Source organism: Neoarthrinium moseri (assembly GCF_022829205.1).
Source record: "Neoarthrinium moseri strain CBS 164.80 chromosome Unknown scaffold100_Wmoseri_CBS_16480, whole genome shotgun sequence".
NCBI classification, from domain to species: Eukaryota; Fungi; Ascomycota; class Sordariomycetes; order Amphisphaeriales; family Apiosporaceae; genus Neoarthrinium; species Neoarthrinium moseri.
Genome location: NW_026055214.1, coordinates 86,607 through 107,499, shown reverse-complemented (window position 1 = coordinate 107,499; position 20,893 = coordinate 86,607). Strand labels below are relative to the sequence as shown.

At 54.3% G+C, this 20,893-nt stretch overlaps 8 protein-coding genes across 8 annotated transcripts; 2 read left to right on the top strand and 6 right to left on the bottom strand.

The window, feature by feature from the left end:
* Window positions 1-304: 304 nt before the first annotated feature.
* Window positions 305-1,349, bottom strand: JN550_013004 (uncharacterized protein; the record flags this gene model as incomplete). Its single annotated transcript, XM_049311543.1, has 4 exons — window positions 305-907; window positions 963-1,012; window positions 1,069-1,191; window positions 1,277-1,349. The coding sequence occupies 4 exons, from the start codon at window positions 1,347-1,349 to the stop codon at window positions 305-307; spliced, it is 849 nt and encodes a 282-aa protein (XP_049165054.1).
* A 1,715-nt stretch (window positions 1,350-3,064) lies between these two features.
* JN550_013003 (uncharacterized protein) lies at window positions 3,065-3,741 on the bottom strand (the record flags this gene model as incomplete). Its single annotated transcript, XM_049311542.1, has 2 exons — window positions 3,065-3,676; window positions 3,739-3,741. 2 exons carry the CDS (start codon window positions 3,739-3,741, stop codon window positions 3,065-3,067), a joined length of 615 nt encoding a protein of 204 aa, XP_049165053.1.
* A 426-nt stretch (window positions 3,742-4,167) lies between these two features.
* JN550_013002 (uncharacterized protein) lies at window positions 4,168-5,592 on the top strand (the record flags this gene model as incomplete). The annotated part of the gene is made up of 1 exon (XM_049311541.1): window positions 4,168-5,592. One exon carries the CDS (start codon window positions 4,168-4,170, stop codon window positions 5,590-5,592), a length of 1,425 nt encoding a protein of 474 aa, XP_049165052.1.
* Window positions 5,593-5,998: 406 nt separating this feature from the next.
* JN550_013001 (uncharacterized protein) lies at window positions 5,999-8,015 on the bottom strand (the record flags this gene model as incomplete). Its single annotated transcript, XM_049311540.1, has 5 exons — window positions 5,999-6,099; window positions 6,183-6,989; window positions 7,608-7,711; window positions 7,774-7,911; window positions 7,972-8,015. The coding sequence occupies 5 exons, from the start codon at window positions 8,013-8,015 to the stop codon at window positions 5,999-6,001; spliced, it is 1,194 nt and encodes a 397-aa protein (XP_049165051.1).
* A 1,135-nt stretch (window positions 8,016-9,150) lies between these two features.
* Window positions 9,151-10,677, top strand: JN550_013000 (uncharacterized protein; the record flags this gene model as incomplete). Its single annotated transcript, XM_049311538.1, has 1 exon — window positions 9,151-10,677. The coding sequence occupies one exon, from the start codon at window positions 9,151-9,153 to the stop codon at window positions 10,675-10,677; it is 1,527 nt and encodes a 508-aa protein (XP_049165050.1).
* Window positions 10,678-11,602: 925 nt separating this feature from the next.
* Window positions 11,603-14,602, bottom strand: JN550_012999 (uncharacterized protein; the record flags this gene model as incomplete). Its single annotated transcript, XM_049311537.1, has 1 exon — window positions 11,603-14,602. One exon carries the CDS (start codon window positions 14,600-14,602, stop codon window positions 11,603-11,605), a length of 3,000 nt encoding a protein of 999 aa, XP_049165049.1.
* A 1,907-nt stretch (window positions 14,603-16,509) lies between these two features.
* JN550_012998 (uncharacterized protein) lies at window positions 16,510-18,076 on the bottom strand (the record flags this gene model as incomplete). Its single annotated transcript, XM_049311536.1, has 2 exons — window positions 16,510-16,640; window positions 16,696-18,076. The coding sequence occupies 2 exons, from the start codon at window positions 18,074-18,076 to the stop codon at window positions 16,510-16,512; spliced, it is 1,512 nt and encodes a 503-aa protein (XP_049165048.1).
* Window positions 18,077-19,164: 1,088 nt separating this feature from the next.
* JN550_012997 (uncharacterized protein) lies at window positions 19,165-20,571 on the bottom strand (the record flags this gene model as incomplete). The annotated part of the gene is made up of 3 exons (XM_049311535.1): window positions 19,165-19,331; window positions 19,393-19,669; window positions 19,777-20,571. 3 exons carry the CDS (start codon window positions 20,569-20,571, stop codon window positions 19,165-19,167), a joined length of 1,239 nt encoding a protein of 412 aa, XP_049165047.1.
* Between the last annotated feature and the right edge of the window lie 322 nt (window positions 20,572-20,893).

The window sequence follows — 20,893 nt, the reverse complement described above, 5'->3', positions numbered from 1 at the left end:
TGGCTCCTCGCTCAAGATACGGCATAGATGAACCACCATAAGACGGATATCGGGGATAGCCCTGCATGCCGGGTTTCTCTTCTACACAAACGGACAGACCAACACAGTCCTGCCCCAGGGTCAGTATGTCCACTTCAGAGACACACAACGAAAGACCATTTGTCTGCCCCCAGAGGAGAAAAGTGCGGTCATCCACTACCCGGCGCGTCGTCATCCAGTGAGAGCTGAGCGTGCAATGTGGTATGCCTGTGCAAAACCAGGGTATAGGCCACACTGAGCGACACGCCGCGCTATCTGGTCGGGATTAGTCGATGCGCGGCGGGGTGTTGCTGGCGGGTGAGCGCCGTTCGCCTTCTTTGCGAAGCGTCTCGATGATCTTGAGCATTTCCTTCCGTGCGCCAATGGCATCTATGGCCTTGTGCGCCATGCTCATGGAAATCTTCTCGCCGGCATTTACGGCAAGAAGTCGCTTGACCAGAAGATGCCGCATGAGAATACACACGAAGACGCCACAATCGCTGCCATTTTCCTGCTGGGGACAATCTTGCAGGTAGTGGAAGCGAAGAGGCCTCCCGAGGACACTGGACAGCCTCTTGCAGCAGTCCCAGCCCTCATCGTTGTTGGCGCCTTCCAGCGAGTCGTAATGAAAGGCCACCCCATCAATGATGCTGACAAGTAGAAGCGACCAATGTGAGCCACCCTCGGCCACGGAGACGTTGCGGTTGTCGTTGATGGGCAGGAAAATGTGCGTGATGCCACGGAAGTCGGGTAGGGCAGACCGTACACTGTCGGTGTCTTTGTTCTTCATCAGGAGGAAGGCCATGGATGGTCTGAGAAGCACAATGCGGGCTTGTGGGTACTTGGTGAGCACCTCGTGCTCCAGGAACTCCTCCCAAAAGGCAATGTTCTAATAGACGATCAGCGTGTATAGGAGGAGAAAGAAGGAGAGGCGGCCACAGTACGTTGTCGGTAAGCCAGTCATTCTTGAGAGCCTTGACGTCCTCAAATGTCACTAGACCGACTGTCAGTAACGTGGAAGAATTGGCGAACCGGGGCCTGAGTGCATACGGCAAACGTCATGATCTAGAGGGTTGGAAGGTTTAGTTAGTACGGAGGCAGCCTTGCGCGTCGCGGGAGCGAGGACAACTTGCATGAGAGGTAAGGCTGGGTGGGCGAGGGCGAAGGAGACAGCTGCGACATGGTCAGTCTTATCTGGGAGCCCCGGCCGGGAGGGCAGGCAGGCGTACTCTGTCGCCGAAGCGGGACAACCTCTCACGAAACGGCATGGCGGTAGACTTCCGAGTGTCAGTACGACGGCCTCGTCGGTGAAATTTGGGGGCGTCCAACATTGTTATCACCGTGTGTGAGCAAACGGTCGATGGTCGGTATTGGCGCGCGTCGCGGGCGTGGGGCGGTGCTGTCTGTCCGGATGGATCAAGGTGAAGAACGGGACAAAAAAAGAATCGACGGTCGGGGACGGCGGCAACGGAGCGGTGCAAGTTGTGAAGCAGAAACACCCTTTCGACGAGGCGGCGGATTACGCTCGCCGACTGGAGTGTTCCCGAAAGCGCAACTATTCGCAGGTCAAACGGCGTTGGGGTCCGGCAGGAAAAGCAGTAGTGAGACTTTGCGACGGGCAGGCTGAAGAAAATCGATGCGTCGCATGGGGAAGTGAAAATTGCGGGGAGGGGGGGTTCAAAGAGGACCCAGAGGGACCCGCCCACCCCCACATCTGCTCTGTACAGGGCTCCAGTCCAGAGTACTTACCTAGAGAGAGAGAGAGCACATGCCCAGATTTCTCCGGTAGGCAATGCTTGGGACAATGGAAGGCAGACCACTCACTGGTGGACGTGGGATGAAGTCTGTCGTCTGTGATTGCTGAGGCGCAGTGAGGATGACGACACTGTGCTGCTGGCTGCCGGGCTCAGTCACTGCACTGCATTGGATGGCTGCGGCCTCCCAACCCTGGAAACGCCTCGACACCAGCTTCGCACGTCGGTAGCTAACTAGATAGCTACCTATCTACATACCTATGTACTCAAGTAGGTACCTAGGTATGCAGCCAAGGTACAACAATACCCGTGGACGTGTTTCCATCGTGCGGCATGGCATGGTGGATTCTGCCAGCCCTGGACGCCTAAGTGCCCAGGTGGCCCCGTGCAAACCATCCCCCCTCTCCCCCCAGTGGGAAGGGCTAGGTATTGCTGGATGGGGATTCACTCAGCCTTGGACCATACGTCACTCGGCCATGGAGCACCTCAGTGCTTACAGGCCCCCGGGGCCCTCTCGGGTTGCATCTTGTCTCGGCCGCTGGAAACTCCCGATTGGCACCTCGGCTTCCAGCTTGCCAGGGTCTGTCCACAGGGCTGGGCCGCGCCCTAGTAACTGCCCGGGGTGAATGAACAGGGCTCCCGCATCCACCCACTACCGGTACGGTACTCCGGGCTAAAGCAGAGCCCCGTGATATACTATGTACAGCGATGGCGCTCACAAACGCTGTTCACAGGAGAGCGTTAGTCGACATTCGCTGTGGGTGACTTGACGCATGCGACCGCATCTGCAATATTGAATACTCATGTTCTAGTTCACCATGTTCTACGCTGCTGGCGCCCTCCTACGCTGGCAATTGTACGGATCCGACGCGTCACCCTACTGTCAAGTGCAGTTCGGAGCCCTTTTCCCGGACTTGCTGTCGAATTCTTCCTATACTCTGACTAGTTCCATGGTCCCCCACAGGGATACTCCGTGACCCAGTCATGAGAAAGCCCAACCCTGGAAGTGCTTGGCACCAGCTGGAGGTGCGCGTGGTCTCATGGGCCTCAAGGGCCATGGATGCTGAAGATGCCTCGCTGGCCAGCCCCATTGGTTATGTGTCCCGAGCCTTTAAGGACCGTATTCTGACGTGGCCTCTGCCAAGCGCAGGCTTGTCTTTGTTCGGAGTGACTCGATAGTCGTGGCCATAGGCATCCAACGGCTGTGACAGTTGAAGGCCCAAGTCTCGGGCTCGTTCGCGACGCCTCGCTGCTGTCTTGCAATTTCCACTATGCACATGCCGAGGACGCGCTCACTTCCCATCGTCCTTCTTCCCGACGAAGGCAGGATTCTGCTCCATGGTGGCCGAGATGAAACCTCGCAAGGCAGCCCACCGACTGGATGTGGCGTTTGGTGGTAGAGCATCCCCCGTCGCCCCTTGCGACTCGGTGTTCATGCCCTGTGTTGAGTCCTGCGACATGGCACCCACAGCGTTCAGCCTGGCCAGGTTGCCCTGGAAGCGCTCGACCTCACCCTTGACGATCTTCTCCTTCTTCTTGAGGGCCCCCTTCCGGCTCTTCAGGCTCTTGAGCCGCATCTTGCCCTCCTTCAGCTGCTGCAGGCCTTCCTCCGTCTCGCCGCTATCCAGGAGGTCTGGCAAGGCTTTCTTGAGGGAGTCGAGGTCGGTGACCAGCTTCTTGCCAGGGCGGCGCCGCTTCAGGGGCTTTTTGTTGGTCTTCTCAATGCGCGACACGAATGACGAATGCTTCATCAATCGCTTGTCCTTCTTAGAGTTGGCAAAGGCATCCGAGGTCTCGACGGCCCCCGGGCGGAGGGCCGTCCGGGGCGCGGAAGGCTGCGTCGCATCTGATTTGGCTGCGATTTTGGTACGAAGGGAGCGACGCTTGGAGGGCGCTGTAGGGGCCTGTGGTCAAGATGTCAGCAGCATAACTCCGGCATGGCACTTCCCCTGCAGTAGGTACTCACCATGTTAACCACGGGTCGGCTTGCAGCAGGTGGTCGTGGAAAAAGAGGCTGCGGATTGGCGCAAGGAACTTTTCGGTCGGCGAGTATTTGACAGACAAAAGCTGCGGCCGGGCGAACCCCGAAATTGTACCACAGTAGTCGAGTTAGTCAAGTTAGTGGGGGACGTTGAGCTCCATCCATGCCTAGCGGGGCCAAAAGTTGCCGCAGAGGGCTCTCTTGGCTATCTACTTTCTGCCTGGCTGAGGTAAGTTGGTGAGAACTTAGCACTGCTCCTACACTTGAGAGGTCATCATAGAATCCCGACAGTGAAGCTGTCTCCGTATTGGGCTGCTCCACGGGTTGCTTGGCCCGACTGCAGTATATGTTCATACGTTGAGGGTGTGGCACCTCAAGCTTTCCGGGTGCTTTCCTTCACATCCCCGGGGTGTGATGGAATCTGCGTCGTCAAAGGCAGAGGCGCTCAGGCTCCAGATTCTGAAGGCAGAGAGCGAATTGGAGGCACTGCGGTCCCAGCTGGAAGAATTCGAGGCGCAACCCGTTCCCCAGAATGCAAGCCCGGGCCCGGTCTTCAACGCACAGTCGCGCGACTGGAAGTGGCCGTTGAAGAAGGACGAGTACGCCCGGTACGGCCGCCAGCTTATCCTGCCTACTGTAGGCATCCAGGGGCAACTCCGTCTCAAATCAACATCTGTACTCATTGTGGGTGCGGGAGGGTTGGGGTGTCCTGCTGCAGCCTATCTGGCAGGGGCTGGCGTGGGAACTCTGGGTATCGTCGACGGAGACGCCGTCGAGGAGTCCAACCTGCACCGTCAGATTGCCCACAGCACCGCCAAACTGGGCCAAAGGAAGGTTGACAGCCTTGGGCACTACTGTGAGACCCTGAACCCGGAAGTCTGCATCGTCACACACGCAACCCATCTCACCCCCGACAACGCCGAAGGGATCGTGTCCAAGTTCGACCTTGTACTGGACTGTACGGATCACCCAACCTCACGATATCTGATCTCGGACATTTGTGTTCTCCTACAGAAGCCTCTGGTGTCAGCGTCGGCACTGAGGACAGATGGCCAACTGATCGTTCTCAATAATCCAGCAGAACCGCAAGGCAGCTTGGGAGGTGGTCCTTGCTACCGGTGTGTGTTCCCTAAGCCACCGCCTCCCGAGAGCGTGGTCAGTTGCGGCGAGGGAGGTATACTGGGTCCTGTGGTCGGCGTCATGGGGGTTCTGCAAGCCCTCGAGGCCATCAAGCTCATCTCTGCTGGGGTTGGTGCCCAACCCAAGAACCCCCGTGCGCCAGCCTTGCTCCTCTTCTCCGCCTCCGGGCCCACGACCTTCCGATCCATGAGAATGCGTGGCAGAAGAACAAACTGCTTCGCATGTTCTGCGTCGTCCACCCTATCCCTGGCGGCGCTCAAATCCGGGCTTCTCGATTACGTGCAGTTCTGCGGCGTCGCGGCGCCAGTGAGTGTGCTGAGACCCGAGGAACGGATCGCAGCGGCAGCCTACAACAAGCTGTTGGGCCAAAACCCTGAATTGCCACACATTTTGCTTGACGTGCGTGAGAAGGAGCACTACGATATAGCTAGCATACCCGGAGCTGTCAACGTGCCGTTCTCGTCGTTTCAGCTACGCAAGACGGATTCGGAGCATCCAAAGCCAGATTGGCTACCAGGGGACCTTCCCTATGATGCCCCCATCTACGTTGTCTGCCGGGTCGGTAACGACTCGCAGCTGGTCACCCGAATCCTCAAAGAGATGGGCCTGGATGGAGGAGGTAAGCGCTTTATAGGAGATATCCGAGGGGGGATGCGAGCGTGGAAGCAAGAGGTAGACGACACAACGCCGTTCACATGACAATACAGTGGAAAAGCAAGGCATAGTGCATACTGGTAAGAGGAGTTCCCATTGATTCGAAACAATTCTGATGTCCTGCACACTATGATACACGGATGGAGAGGCACTGAACGCCGAAGCCCGGCACGTGCTACCGTTGCCTTTTTCATATACCTTATTTCCTGCTACTCAATGAAACTCATAAGCCCACCCGGCTTGATGACTTTGTGCGACCGCGACCAAGGGGGAGACTGGCCTGCACGTGCTGCTGGCGAGGGTAAGTAGAACAGGCGATTCCATGGTCCACCAGCGGCATGGATGCCTTGGGACAAATGGCTTGTAATATACAACATCTGCACGAGATGGCCTGTCCTGGGGTGATGACGCCGAACTCAAACGCGGCTCGGGTGGTGGAAGGCCCCTCCCCCTAGATGAAGCTGGTCCGTTTCTTGTTGAAGGCCCTTTGGTCTTTGAGCCATTGCCTGTACCCGGCAACACTCGAGATCTTTTCGCCGTAGTAGTCAGGAACTGTGTTGCAGCATTAGCTTGAGACGCGCGCCAGGGGTTTCTTGCCCGTGTGTGTGACCGTGGCGGGCGGGCGAAGGACATACCTGGGTTGCCGACGGAGCTGACGCTTGGGTCGACCCTGTTCTTCTTGATCCTCGCGAAGAACTCGGCCTCCTTGATGGCCATGGGGGTCTTGACACCCCGCTTCACCATGTAGAAGATTGTGGCGCCCAGGCTGGGACCAGCCAGCCAGCCCAAGGCGGCGGAGCCCATGGTCATCAAGCCCAGGGTGATGAAGGGGTCCAGAGGTATCTTGCCCAGCCAATCCATCTCGACGTTGATCAGCACCAGGCCGGCTATACTGCCGCCCACGACCATGGTGGCGACACTGCAGGCCAGCTGGAAGCGTCTCCGGGTCTTGCGCAGTGTGAAGAAGGAGTTCCAGTCGAGGGTGGGCGTGGACGACGGGGCGGCCGAGGGGGCGGTGGAGGCATGGCGGCGGGCGGCCGACTGACACTGCAGGCAGGCGGGCTCCGTTGGCAACGGCCTCAGGGCGGCGGTGGAGAGCTGTCTCGGGGAGGCCTTGGCCACGAGGGGACGGCGGGCCAGAGAAGGCAGGGCGGCGCCTCGAGCGAGGGCAGACGGGAGCTGCAGGCTGCGAGAGCCGAGAGCGCCGAAGCGCACGAAGTGTGTCGTCGATGTCAGCATCGTGTGGTTTCGACGGTTACGTCGGTGTCGGGATTGGCATTGGCGACCTTGGGGGATGGTTGGGTTCAGGGTGGTCGGACGGCGGGCAACCCACAAGTTGAGGCTGGACTTGGACTTGACGTTGAAATTTCCCCGATTCCCGTCAACGCGGAGCTCTCCCCAAGACACGCCCCAAGCTCCTGCCTTGGCGGCCGCCCGGCAGCCTGTAAATTAGTTAGTGTCGCTGTCGGTGGCCCGTGGTAGGCTGGCAACTGGTAGCTAAAGCCCCTCAGCTACCTAGGTAGCACCTGCGGTAGCTACTTGCGCAGTAAAAAAAGCTGGTGGTATGCACGGACCGTTCTGTGACCTCGATTTCCAGGTTACGGGGGCCTCCACTCTGTCAGAGTTGATGTCAACCGTAAACATGACTTGACTTGCTTGGTACTTAAGAACGAGGGCGCGCGCACACACACACACACACACACACACTCACAGCAGAGCGTACGGCATGATTCTACACAGAATGGATTGGAAACTGTAGCCTTCCACCAGAATATACAAATCACGATCCCCACTACTACCAACAGCCAGCCCGCCGTCACTCATTCGGTCAGGTTGTGGACCCCCGGCTTTCTTTCCGTCAATGTCCCGTCCAACTGTATTTCCATCTTCATGCGCCCAGGCTCAGCTTGACGAGATCAACTACCTGCGCTGCCACACCGTAGCTTGACTGGAAACCGAACCCTCCCAGCCCGTACGCGTGCACTATTCTCAGATGCCCCAGCTCCTCATCCGAGACAGTCTCCCGAACGCCCGGTGTGAAATAATCGGTCCATGCCTACCTTGCAGCTGTACGCCAGCGGCCGGGGTCGCCCTTGCAAGCCCGAGAAACTCGGACCAGCTGACCAGGTCCCATTCCATCTCTCTTGTTCCGCGAAGCGAAAAGCTGCGCATGCAGGTACGTGATCAGCCAAGGCTTTGATGGCACAGAGGGGGGTTGAGACCTACGGAACCCAGTCTGCTCCGGCCCAGTTGCTGGTATATTCTGTCTCATGGTCTGCTGGCATATGTTGAGCGATGACTACGATGTTCGTGTAGCCGGCCCGGCAGAGCAACATGGCTGTTGTGAGCCCAACAACACCAGCTCTGATAACAGGTCAGCAATTGGGACTTCCCGTCACCATGTGGCAAGCTGCCAGCCATTACCCTAGGACCGCAATCGGTGCAGACTCATTGGTTGGTAGTGCCATCCCTTTAAAGCTTCACAGGCAGTCGTGAGTACGCCAATACCGTCAATCCATTTATACACTTCGAAACTCCATAGCCACCGTCCGATCGCCGGGAATATAGTTTATAAGAATAAGCACATGCCGATATAGGACCATCATTAGCTCATAGGCGGAGCCGGCAACGCGGGCAGGTCGTCACACACAAAGAGGTTGCTACAACGAGGTTGCCCAATCACAACATGGGCTAAAGTTACGTACAGGCTTACAGCATGAGGGGTATTCTGTCCGGAGGGTCGACTCCTTGTTTTCCCATTATTGGCTGTAGTTGCGATTCGCACACTACCTATAGATGGTCTATTGCCTTAGCAGCGAATTGCGGAGTCCTTGGGTATTGCATTGCATGCCAATGCGTATCCCTCTACCTCTATCTCTAGGTATCTGCTGTGAGCATGTTCAGGTTACTGTGTCCTCCAGAAATCGCCATGGCTCGCATACAGAACGACTTTCTTCAACTTAACTATCGAATCCTTATGCGCTTATTAACACCTGTCTGCTTTATCCATACCCCAACGTATCTTTCCCCGGAACTTAAGACTGATCTCTCCATATTAGTTCCTACGGGAGTCGACATTGGCCATCCTTGCGGCTTGGCACGTCATCCCTGGACCAGCTAACTAAGATAAACTAAACAGATAACTAACTAGCTTAGCTAGGTAGACAAGCATTCGGAATGCCTTGTGTACGTACAGCTGTACATTGAGGATGACTGCAATTGTCAATTGAATCGTCATGTCTTCGATGTTACCCGTGTATATGAAACCTCTAGAAATCCCGCCGGCCTGTCCATCCCGACCAATTGTTTCGAGCGCGGGCGATGCTCGAGGCGGACACGGGAGCTTATTCGAGGCTCATTTCATCCCCGTAAACAACACTAAAACGGAGCTTCGTCCCGCCATCTCACTCAGCCTCCCTTCCATGGTCTTGAGGAAACCCCCCGGAAAAGCCGCACCAGCCTCGACGCGTGCGCCCGATCGCCGGCAAAAGCCATTCACGGAAGCCATGAGGGCTTAGTGACCCAGGAAAGGCCACGGAGATGGACAAGCGGATGGACATGGGGAAGGGGAAGGGAAAGGGCAGGGACAGGGACAGGGACAGCATGCGCATTCAGAAACGTCCATTGCGAAGCTCGATCCAGGTCGTGCTGCCGTCCCGAGTGCGCCCGTACACGCGCGGCAGCGGCCCTGCGCTTGCACCGCTGCGAATCGCCCTGAAGAACGACTCGACTGCGTACATCACGGCCAAGGATGTGCTGCCCACCAGCACGAGGAGCGGTGGCCTGAAGCTGCAGATGCACTACGTTGTACGGTGGACAGACCTCCCGGCTGCCTCGGTGCTCATCCCCGCCACGCACATTCTCGACCATGTTTCACCCCGGGCGCTGGAAGACTACGAGTACCGCCTGTTGCTGGAGGCCGAGGCGGCAGAGGCAGGGCAGAGAAACGAGGCCGAGTCGGCTGCAGCAATGGTCGCTGCCGGGGCGATGAGCATAACGGGCGCGTCTGGTGCGCCGCAGGCGAGGAAAAGGAAGCGTGGTCGTCCCAACAAGGCTGACCAGTTGATGAGAGAAGACGCTGCAAGGCCTACCAAGGAAGATGTTTCGGCCTTGCTCCCGGCCACGAGGACGACGGGCCCTTCCCTTTCCACGCCGCAGAAGTCGTTGAGCACGGCTATCCATGAGCTTGGCGTCGAAGAGGATGTGGAAGACGAGTCTGAGGACGCCATCTTCAAGCAACTATACAGCCAACACGCTTCGCCAAGTCTGTGTAGTGACAACGTCGATGCAGAGGGTTCCGATGCAGAGGAGCCGGCGCACAGCCCTCCCGTCGAACTTAATGCTCATAACAGTACCCTGGTGCTCGACACCAAATCCACCGTGACCCAGAGGCCATCCTCCCCAAAGTCTATGTCTACTTCTCAGTTTCGCATAGAGATACCACTAAGCTCTCATGCTAAAACCGCGGGCCCGAGCGGTTTCACGCCTGCTGGTCGTAGCGCGGGAAGGTGGCCCTCAGATTCACCTGTTCGGGTCCCAGCTACTATCACTCAACAACGAACAACGCGGGACCATCTCGCACATTCTTCGCGGAAGAGGAAAAGGAAGAACAGCGTTGCTCCAGCTAACGCTCCAACTGACGAGTCCGCTTATGAGGTGAAACGACTCGAAGACGACAAGATTGTTGACGTCGATGGTAAGAAAGAGCACTGGTTTCGGGTGAGATGGGAAGGCAACTGGCCACCGGACCAGAACCCAACGTGGGAGCCCATGGCCAATATACCGAGGAACTTGGTGAAGAAGTACCTCAAAAAGAGAGGAGCCAAGGCCGATTCCGTGCATGTGGGTTTGGACGAGGTCGATGGGGGCCCGATCATACCGAGGAGGAAATATTCAAGCGTGGCAGAGGCATTCGCTGGGGAAATAGAGGATGCCCCCCACGGGCAGAGTCCTCGCAACACTGGTGATGACTACGCCGGGGAAGAAAGGCTACTGGTTGATGAGCATGAGTCGACCCCGATGCCATTTCGATTTTCCGTACACGGTACGACCAGCCTTGATTTCGCCGGTGCGTTTGGTATGTTCCATGGCGATGGAAACGGTCAGGACAACCTCGACCCACCTCTCTAGCATGGACTGTGAGGGCGTCGCTTGGATGAGCACGAGGGACCGAGATGCCAGATACAGCATTCTTTGGTGAAGGCAGCAACCACATTTCTTTTGCACGTAGCCCAACCTCTCGGGTGGTGGTATGACGCTCGCCACCATGACCACCGCGGTTCTGTCACTTCACTTTACAGGGCATATCTTCCAATCCAGCCACACAACCCTACTGACCTCGAACCCCCTTTACAGAATGAGGTCGTGTAGGTACTAGTAGAAACCCGACACGGGCTACTTGTATTCAGAAAAAATCAGATGAGTATGGTACGACACCGGCGCAACAAACTGCGACCTCCCGTTCTCGTCATAGGCTACAGCAGAATGTGGTAATAGAATCCCTGGCTATGTCACATGATCTTTCGAGTGGTTATTCGCGCAGTAGGACCCCAGACCTCAGGGTCTCTGATCTCACCGTAGTCATCAATTTAAACAAAGTCCTTCGGAGGCTCCAGCACTAAGCATGCTATGCACTGCTACGAACCTCTCCCGTTGGAGGGGTGGATAGTGACATACGCTCGATCACGAGAAGGGCCGATATGTGGTCTGAAAATGCGACTTCTGTCTAGTTGTTCCTATGTACAGTTCGCTGTGATGTTCATCCCTTCCGTAAAACCGTTTCCCTGAGAAAAATGAAAGTTTACCATCGGCAGAACCCTTCTACCTGAATATGCCGCAAAGTCGCTCAGCGCGAGTGCGCCGTTCCCTTTGCGCCTCTTCCACCATCATTGTTGATGATTACTCTCGGTCACCTCGACACAACGGCAACAAAGGAGAGAGATTGCAAAAATTGACTCCAAATCAAGATCAGGTCACCGCAACATGTCATCCGTGTTGCGCGTGAAGCTCCCGGGCAGGACGAATCTTCCGTGTATTCTGCAGCGATAGGAAAAAGCTACTCGCTTGAACTGGGATGATACTTGGCGAGGAGGTCAAAGAAGTCCTTGCGCCAGTCCGGGCCATCTTCGGGCTTCGGCCAGCTCTCGCCATCGACGAGTTCGGGCAGATCCTCCCATTTCATACCATCAGGAGGGTACTGGTCGTCAGCAAAGTCTTTGGACTTCCGGTACGCCTCGCTGCGTTTCATGTCCTGATATATGGGCCAGTAGCGTTCTTTTGCTTCGCTGAGTGGGATTGCCTGAACCGGCTTTTCCCAGATGACCTTGTCGAGCTCCGATTTGAGTACATGCGAGTGATCATCTCTATCGCAGAGAGCTTGGATCGGCCCCTTGTCTCGCGGCAAGACCAATTTCGAAATCCAACGGTCCTCAGTCATATTTGGCTTGCGATCTCTGATCTGGCCAACGTACGGCCAATCGCGCTCCCAGCCCTCGCGGCTTTCCTTGAATTCGGTATAGCCGTACTTTCTCTTGTAGTGCTCCAACGAACACGAAGAGAAGCCCTGCCGGAGCTCGTCTTCTGACATGAAGATATCTATGCTCCAAGTCTGTGGCTTAACATCGAACTCCTCAGGCTCGGGATCGGCGGCGAGGATATCCATTGTCTCAGTCTGGCCCGTAGGGGGGGCACGGTCGATTTGGTGGTCGGGATCAGATGAATCGCGCCCCGGGTGGTTGTTGGTGCCAGCTGGCACACCTTGATTGTGAACAAGGACAGTCTGCTCAGTGGAAATAATAGTCTGACCCGTTGCCAGTGAAGAAATGATTTCCAACGGAGTGATTCGATACCCTGGGTGGACTGGCTGAAGATCCGATGCCATGGGTCGAGGCGCAAATCTATTTGCGCCTCGCTTCCTGATCGCCATCCACTCTTCCAGCAAACTCGGATATTCTTGACCACTGGCAAATCTGGCCAGCGAAGCAGGTGCGCGCAAGTCATCCAAAGACCCTTCACATGGGTCATCGAGGTAGTCTAGGCTACCTCTTTTGTCTTCAAATTGCGGACGACGGTGGATGAATTTGTGGAATCGCTTCGCGTACTCGACCCTGCTAAAAAGCATGAAAACGACCTCACATCCATCGATCCACGCGTCCTCGAGTGCGTCCTCTACAGATAGAAAGCATTCCTCGACGCCCTCGAAGATCATATGACAACGGTCTCGGGGAAACCATCCGAGCTGAAGAAGACGCGACTGCCCATATATAGGGTCTCGCTTGAGAAGGCCCGGGTGTGTCGGGGTTCCGGCGAGACTGACACGTGCTTGCTTGCCTTGGACCCTAATACAAGCAGGGTTCTTCTTGGCAAAGTCCACATATGCATGCGCGTCCCTCCACTCGGCGAACACAACGAATGCCGTATCCCCAGTGTCGAAAGCAGTGGTGTCTATGATGATGATATGCAGGATCTTCCCGCCACGGACTAGTGGCATCAGGTACCGATACGCTATCTTCCGCGGTAGGCCAGATATGACGACGGAAGAGCACTCGTAGTCACGTTGTCGGTGCTCCCACATAATCATTGCAGCTGGGATGTTGGGTGTGTACTGAACACCGTACTGGAAAGTTGACGAGATGTGGCCTTGAGAATCTTTGTGAAGTTTCATGGCAGCCTGGCGGTCTTGCTCGTTGTCATAGAGCCGATCCACAAAGTCCTCATTCGGGACGAACCTGGGGCATCGTTTCATCTTATAGCGCCCAGCTGGCGTTGGAGTTGTCATGGGAAGAGCGCGTGCGGCCAGTTCCGAGATAGGCTGAGATTCGTGGATGATACGGGTTCCATATTCGTTGTTCAGACTGGCGTCGCCGACATCAAGAGGCTGTGTGTTGTCGACTTTGTCCCTGTTCAGACTGGTGTCGCCGATGTCGTAGGTCTGCATGCCCTCGTCTCTGCGTAATTTCTCCAGATACTCTCGTCTAGCTTCTTCTGAGCTTTTGGGCAGCAATTCGTCCGGTCTTCGCTGGTCCACATAGTTGTCATCATCGTCCAGGCTGATGAGCGTACCTTCTCTTTGTTCACTGGTGTCTGCTGGCACATGGGTTGCCTTGAAGATGGCAGCTTCCTGCTCGCTCTCCAGCTCCCAGTTACGGCATATCGAAGCATGTGAGCTGCTTGAGTGACAGCTCGAAGCATATGGGCTGCTTGAGTTGTTTCCGAAATATGCGACAGCCTGCAGATACACGTTCCTGAATGGATCGCAACCCGGTTCTGCCTGTTCGGCAGTTGGAATGGCACCTGCTGTGGGAACAGCCTTAGGGGACTGCATAGGCTTGTCAGGTTCTGCCTCCATGTAGCCATCTGCACAGCTTTGTGTAACTCTCGATACGCCATTCACTATACTGCTGTTGCCAGCACATGGCCCGAATGGCGACATGGGTGGACATGCCCTGCCATTGTCTTCGACAGGGCTACTACAAGCCTGGTTATGTTGTTCTTGACGCATGTTGGTGACAATGTGAAACATCTCCATGTTCACCAGACGTTCAGGGACTGGCATTTGTCGTGAGGTTGCAGTTCCAAATTGCTTGCTATCGGCAGGCAAGGCTTTGAGTTCTGTGGTGCCTGTGGCACATTTCTTGGTCTTTTGCGTCGTATCAATGTCTCCGTCAACTTTCATCAACAGCTCAAGCTTCTGTGTGAAGCGAAATGAAGCTATCAGATCTGCCGTAATGATTCCCAGGCGCTCGCTCCCTCGAACGCTGTCTTTGACATCGGGTGTCGGGTTCTTGTCCTGGGTTGACTGATACTTGTTTTTGATATTTGCGCAGTTGTCCTTGTGCGCTTTGCAGACAAGGCCTAGAAAAAAATTGACACGTTGTCTCTCGCACTCCAGGAAGTGCTTTCGCTCTTGTATGCTACAGTCGTTCAGACCATCGCCGACTAGTCGAGAAAAATCCTCAGAGTAGAGGGTGGCGGAATATCTGGGGTAGTCAACTTGTGTCACGGTCGGGTCATGGCCTGAGCCTGCCGACAGACTGTTGTTGACGCCGGAAGACATCTTGAGAAGGGAAAGCGTCGCTGCCCTCGTGCTTCAACGAGTGCTGTTGCTATGTGTCTCGTGTACGCGTGTATGGGAGGGAAGTGAGAAAAGCGGTTGTCGGGAAATTGATATTTGCCCTTTTGGGTAATAATCTGAGAAGACGAGTGAGTACTACGTCGGTCTAGGAGTTGGGAGTAGGAGGAGTCGTGTGAGTCGACGGCCGTTGTTGTGAGCCCCGGATATTGGTGTTTGACCAGACAGGGGAGAAGTGCAAGGCAGTGAGAGAAACACATTTGACAAAACCGATACCTACCATTGGAATCCGCGGTATGTGATTCTGCGTGGAGATGTCAAGTACAACCCAAGTGAAGTGATGTGCCGCTGCGCGGGATTGGGCGTAGCAGGGGTGACAAATATCGGCTTGGTTGCTACACCTTACACGCTGTAGAGCTCTTGCCTCCCTCTTGCGCAGCGGCGTTTTTCATATCCCGATTTCGATGGGCGAAGATAGAAAGAAGGTGCGTATAAATTTGTTACCACAACCTTTCCTCCAATGCGGAGATCAGGAGTGAAGTCTGATCGCTGGTAAAGTCAGTTTCCAGGGAAGAGATATGGAGGAATGTAGGATCTCATCCTATTGCTTGATCAGGAAGGCTATGGCGTGACTTACTGTGACGAAAACTTCGCCTGTTACTAGATGCCGAGAATATTCACCGCCAAGCGCGAAATTTTTCAAGTAGGTGCCTGCGAAATAATACTTCACCTGCTGGGAAACAAAGAACCTTGATTACGAATACCCCAGGGAATTTTGGGGTTGCACCAGCCGATTGTTTGCGTTGTTGGGCCACTGATTTTCGAAGTACTATAAATGGCACGGGCTCTCAAGTGAGGGAGAAAGAAATGCCCGGCAAGAGCTGAATGTGCAGATGGCGAACAAGCATAGAGGCAGGTAACAAGTCAAATAGGTTGACCTTACAGCACGTAAACGTAGATCGTTCCTTCATGGACGAACTACAGCAGTCTTCCCCCAACTCACAGGCTGTATAGACATTGGGTTACGTGCAGGCCTATTTCCCAGCACGTCGACGTGATGTACCTAAGGCCGGAAGGAGGGATTCATTTACTATCGGGAAGTAGGTTTCACAGGAGACGCCGGTAAAGCGCAATCCTGGAGTGGCTTGTTTTAGTGACGAATCGCATGCCTGCGGAGAAACACCGAGACTCGAGACAGAAAAGTACGGACGACAATAATGGAAACAGTCTACTGTATCATCGCCAGAGAAACTCTTGAAATTGATAGATGTGAACCACCCACACCGCTGCTACATGCAGTGAAATTATACTCATGTATGTTACTAACCATCGGTGGCCGATACATGGGGCGTGCGATAGATCTGTCAATGTAATATGGTATTTACGGTATCTCATTGACACGTGAACGATTCCACATTAATGCTTAATGGTAGGCAGCCGAAAGACGGAATAGCTCCTTGCTTCGTTGTTGAGAACAGGGTGTCCAGCTGTTAGCATCGTCACAGCACGGTAAGCAGGCTTGCAGACAGCATTGTATTCGTGAATATACAAAAATCATGGGAAATACGGGGTAATTAGCTTGCTCCGCTTGGGGAACTGGCATGTACGCGGTAGAACAAACCAACATGCGTCATGAGAACGTATACTACTACCCCCTATTATGTTTTTGTAATCCTTGATGGCCATATTAAGTCAGCTTCCATTTTTAATTCCTTCGAATTCAAGTAGAGCAATATATTCAATCAATATCATACTTGGACGTAGCCGAGCTTTATTCTGAGAAGAGGCGATCCGGGATGAGTCTAAGAACATAAACGCACCAGTTCAGCTGTGCACCCACCGCGATAGCGATGACGCCAAGGCGCCATTAACTTTGCGGCAGGCCTCAATAGCTACAATCGACTATCTAGGGGTCTCCATATCTCGTTTGCCAGGCGGCGAGCATTGACCAAATCTGGATGAACCTGGTCTAGGGATGTTATACCGACGAGTCTCATTGCCGTTGCCAATTCCTCGGCAAGAACTAAGAAATAGTCAGTCACGTAACCGAAAGAAACCTCTCGTCGATGGAAACTCACTTTCTATGCACCTCTCGACACCTCTTGTTCCATAAGCGGCCAAGGCATAGAAAAAGGGCCGGCCAACACCCACGCCCTTGGCACCCAGGCAGAGGGCCTTCAGTACATCAGCGCCATCTCGCAAGCCGCCATCCACAAAAACTTCGAGGTTCCCGAGGACCTCAGGGCAGTAGGCGCGAATCTCCAGGAGGGTAGACAATGCGTCAGGGGCTGAATGCAACTGTCGTCCGCCGTGGTTGGACAATAATATGCCTTGACATCCATAGTCCATAGCCAGTTTCGCGTCCTCGGCGCATTGAATTCCCTTCACTACTAATGGGCCACCCCATTCTTTCTTGATCCACTCCAGGTCGGTCCATGCAAGCGAAGCGCTGACCTGGTTCTGCCGTACGTGGGTAACGATACCTAGACCAGCCGCCCTGGCCTGCTCGTCTGATCCCATGGCTAAAGCCTCCTCGGCCAGCTGTCGTCGATCTATTGTGCGTTTTCCTAGAACAGGAGTATCGACAGTAACCCAGAGTGACCTGAAACCCGCGACCTTGACTCGATGGATCAACTTGATGGCAGCCTCGCGATCTGGTGAGGTATAGAGCTGGAAATGAAGCTGAGGCGCTGCCGAGACGTCTCTACTGTCATCATGTCGCTCCAACGCCTCTGTCAAGGAAGAAGCAATCTCTTCGGTGGTTTTGGTTGACACAGTACTGATTACACCATGGATCCCACTGCGTCGGAAGCCGCGTACGAGTTCGACTTCAGCATTAGCATGGGCGCGACCAAGGATCCCCATGGGAGAGACGTAAAATGGAAATGGACACCGGTGACCGAGGATGGAGGACACTGTGGAGACGGTCTGGACATCACGCAACACCCGAGGACGAAACCTCACGGCCGACCATGAATCCAAGTTGGCCGCCATGGAGAGGCCCGAGTTACTTGATGATGAAACGTAGGACCATGACCTGGCTGGTAGCATCATCTTGGCTGCAACCTCAAAATCGCCTGTCACCACACATTTTGAGAGATGGTGCAGCCCCTCTCCAGTTGGAAGTGAACGAAGTGCTTCCTCATTTGTCGGTGGTGCGAGTGCGCCTATCGTCGATGTATCAATCGGACCGAGCAAGCTCCCAGTCGGCAGATATTGTAGGACGTCCGGAGAGTGAATGCGGCTGAATTCTATAGTCGCATCCCATAGACAATTAGCTGGCCGTCCCGTGCATTGGCCGGCTGGGATTGATATCCATACTCGGCCGCCTTGAGCCAGCAGAATAGCTGCCCCGCCCGGGTGTTGATCGAGATACGAGGTCACGTCGTACACCTGGGCATTGAGAACCACCCAGCAGCATTTGCTCGTGTTTCGTTTCGCAACATCTGCACCGTCCATCATTGCAATTGCCACGTTGATAGCCAAACAAGTGAATATAGAAAAGTACAGGTAGTCCCAGAGTGAAAAACATTGACATCCCACCTGAATTATTAGATGGTAGAGTCTGGAATTGCCGAACAAGCGGAGATCCCCGCTTCCCCGAAATGATGTGCTTGCTCCTCTCCCGAGCATGATACGAACCGTCTTCGGAAGTGGCAGAATTCGTTGGAAAATAGAACTTGCGTGAGATGCAACCTGCCCTGCTGCAACCAGCTTAACTACTTCGCAGAAGCCTTCCAAGCCCACTACGTTACCCAACTTCCATGACACCTGCCATTAAGCTGTACACAGAACAAGAATGGGTCTTACGTTACTAAAGATTATACCAGTCTGCAACTTTTGCGTATCCCGTCCAGAGCAGTCCAGGTCCGCGCCTTGTGGCGGATGAGCAGTAGGCGGAAGTAGCCGAGCCCACTTACTCAGCGTCGCACGTACATCATGTCCCGTCACATCACAATATGTAGTTGACTGGATAACGACTGGAATAAAACGCGAATGCAGCAATCAAAGTGCATAAGCGAATATCGGGTGCACTCTCTTCCTCGTCGAGCAATGAATCACATGCTGTTAGTGCATTCAACAGCGGTCATCCTAGAACGATCACTGTTGGAACAAATGGGAAATACGGCTACGCACTCTTCTCTTACCACTGTTACATATCACTGAATATTCTCTTCATCACCCAACCCTTCTGTGGATGTTCGAGTCTTCGCTAGGCTACGCCAAATTGCCGGGGGCTTGAGGGTATGATAATATCTCAATGGTTGTCCTGGAACGCTTAAGGAAGACTTACGGGCCTGTAATGATTGAGAGGCAGTATTATGCCAACAGGCGTCAAACGACAAGGCCACAACTACGCACGCCATAGATACGGATTGGATTAGAACGGTTTTCATCACGATTTTCCATATAAACGCGCTTACAACTCCTAGAATTGGTAATGGGCCACGGACAAACTGAATATATTAACAAGGCACACTGGTATCTAAGGAAATGATTGCTTCACGTTTTAGTCCACCGACAAGAAAGGAGTCTAACTGATGTTCCTATAGACACTGCGAATAGTAATCGTTCTGGAATCTGCAAGTTGTCCCAGCTGCGCAGCCCGTACAGCCATTCCAGTTCTTGCCAGCGCATTGTCCATACTTAGCAGCAAAGCAAGCCTGTCCACCCGACGGCGATCCTGGGGACCCGGGATTGGATCCTGATTGACCTATACACGTTGTCAGAACATCAGACATCTACCCAAATTGCGTCGAAAAGCGGTGCCTTACCTCCACTCGGATTCTGGGGCGTCGTTGTGATCAACACAGGGGTACCGACAGTCTTGGTCTCGTCGATGCTGCAGATGCTGCCGCATTTCCCGTTCGTGGCAGTTGGTTTGAAACCAATCGCTGGATCGGTATTGTTGTAGACAACATCTATCCATTGGATTTGAAGGTATGCCTCGGAGCCGACGCTCATGTTGCCGCTCCAAGAGCCCCCGTCGCTCCAGGCATTGAAGATTATTTGGCTAGGGTCCCGAGGGGCTTGGAAAGATATAGTAGAAACCTGGACTCAGGTTAGACACAACCGACACAATTAGCAGACACTGGATCCCCCGATGCCGAGAGCGACAACGGGACGGTCAGACTCAATACACACGAATGTGTTCTTACCAGTTGACCATTGACAAACCAGTTGGTGGAACCGGGAGTCCAGTCCATACGATGGTATTGCCAATCATTCCAATTCACCTTTCCGGGTTGGGTAATGTTTTTAGTCGCGCCAGCAATGTCGCCGTTAGCATTCCATGAGGGTTGATTGGTATATTGAATCGAGGAGCTTGGATCTCGCGTCCGGACCTCGAGGTCCGCTTCCTGGACGCTCTGAAGTGACTGCGCCCCTCGGTATGTGAACATAGCAGTGATTGCGCCGCTGGCCCCACGCGTTCTGGCGAGCATACGTATACTCAAGTAGTGATAATTCCCAGAGCCTGACTCAAACTCTGCTGCCGACTGGAAGTCCTGATGCCGTACTGTCCTCATAGTCATGTATGTCTTCGATGCCGCCTTCGTATCCTTGTTGTTTTCGAAATACACATTGCTAGGGGAGTTCACCATGAGGACAGTTGCATCGCTCCCCGTGACGTCTGAGTTGCCTCTCATCATTAAGCTGTTATTCCAACGCTGCAAGGACCAGAAATTCGTCCAGTCGGCACTTTCGAAGTAGCTGCTTGCCACACCGGCATCGCTAGCCGCTGACGGATTTTGTGCCGGTCCTGGGACGTTGACGTACTGCGACATGTTCCGGAAGTCGAAAAATTTGTGTCGGCTGAACCAATTCTTCGTTGTAGTGTTGGTAAGGTAGCAATTGCACTTCGCGTCACTTGTTGTTGGAAACTCGGCTAGAACAGTCGACAAGATAACGGAAGTGACTGCCAGTGCAATCCACAGCTTGCGAAGAACTCCCATGTTCGTTGATGTTAGTTGAATTCAGATAACGGTCTGATGCCGATGGTATCCACTGATGCTGGCTGCGCCTCCAATTCGATGGTCCAAACCTAAAGACAGCTCCCTTCCGGATATAGATGGTCCTGTTTCGTGATATCTGAGCCTACATGGGCGACGAGGACAGTGTGTGACAGGATGCGAGGCAAGCCACCGCTTGTTCCAGTAGTTTATATGCCAACGAAGTCTACTACGAGTGCCAATAATAAGAATGGTAATAGTGAGGGGCGAGACGCACAAGGTTGTTCCATGTTAATAGTTGTTGGTCAAGAATAGGGCAATTTGT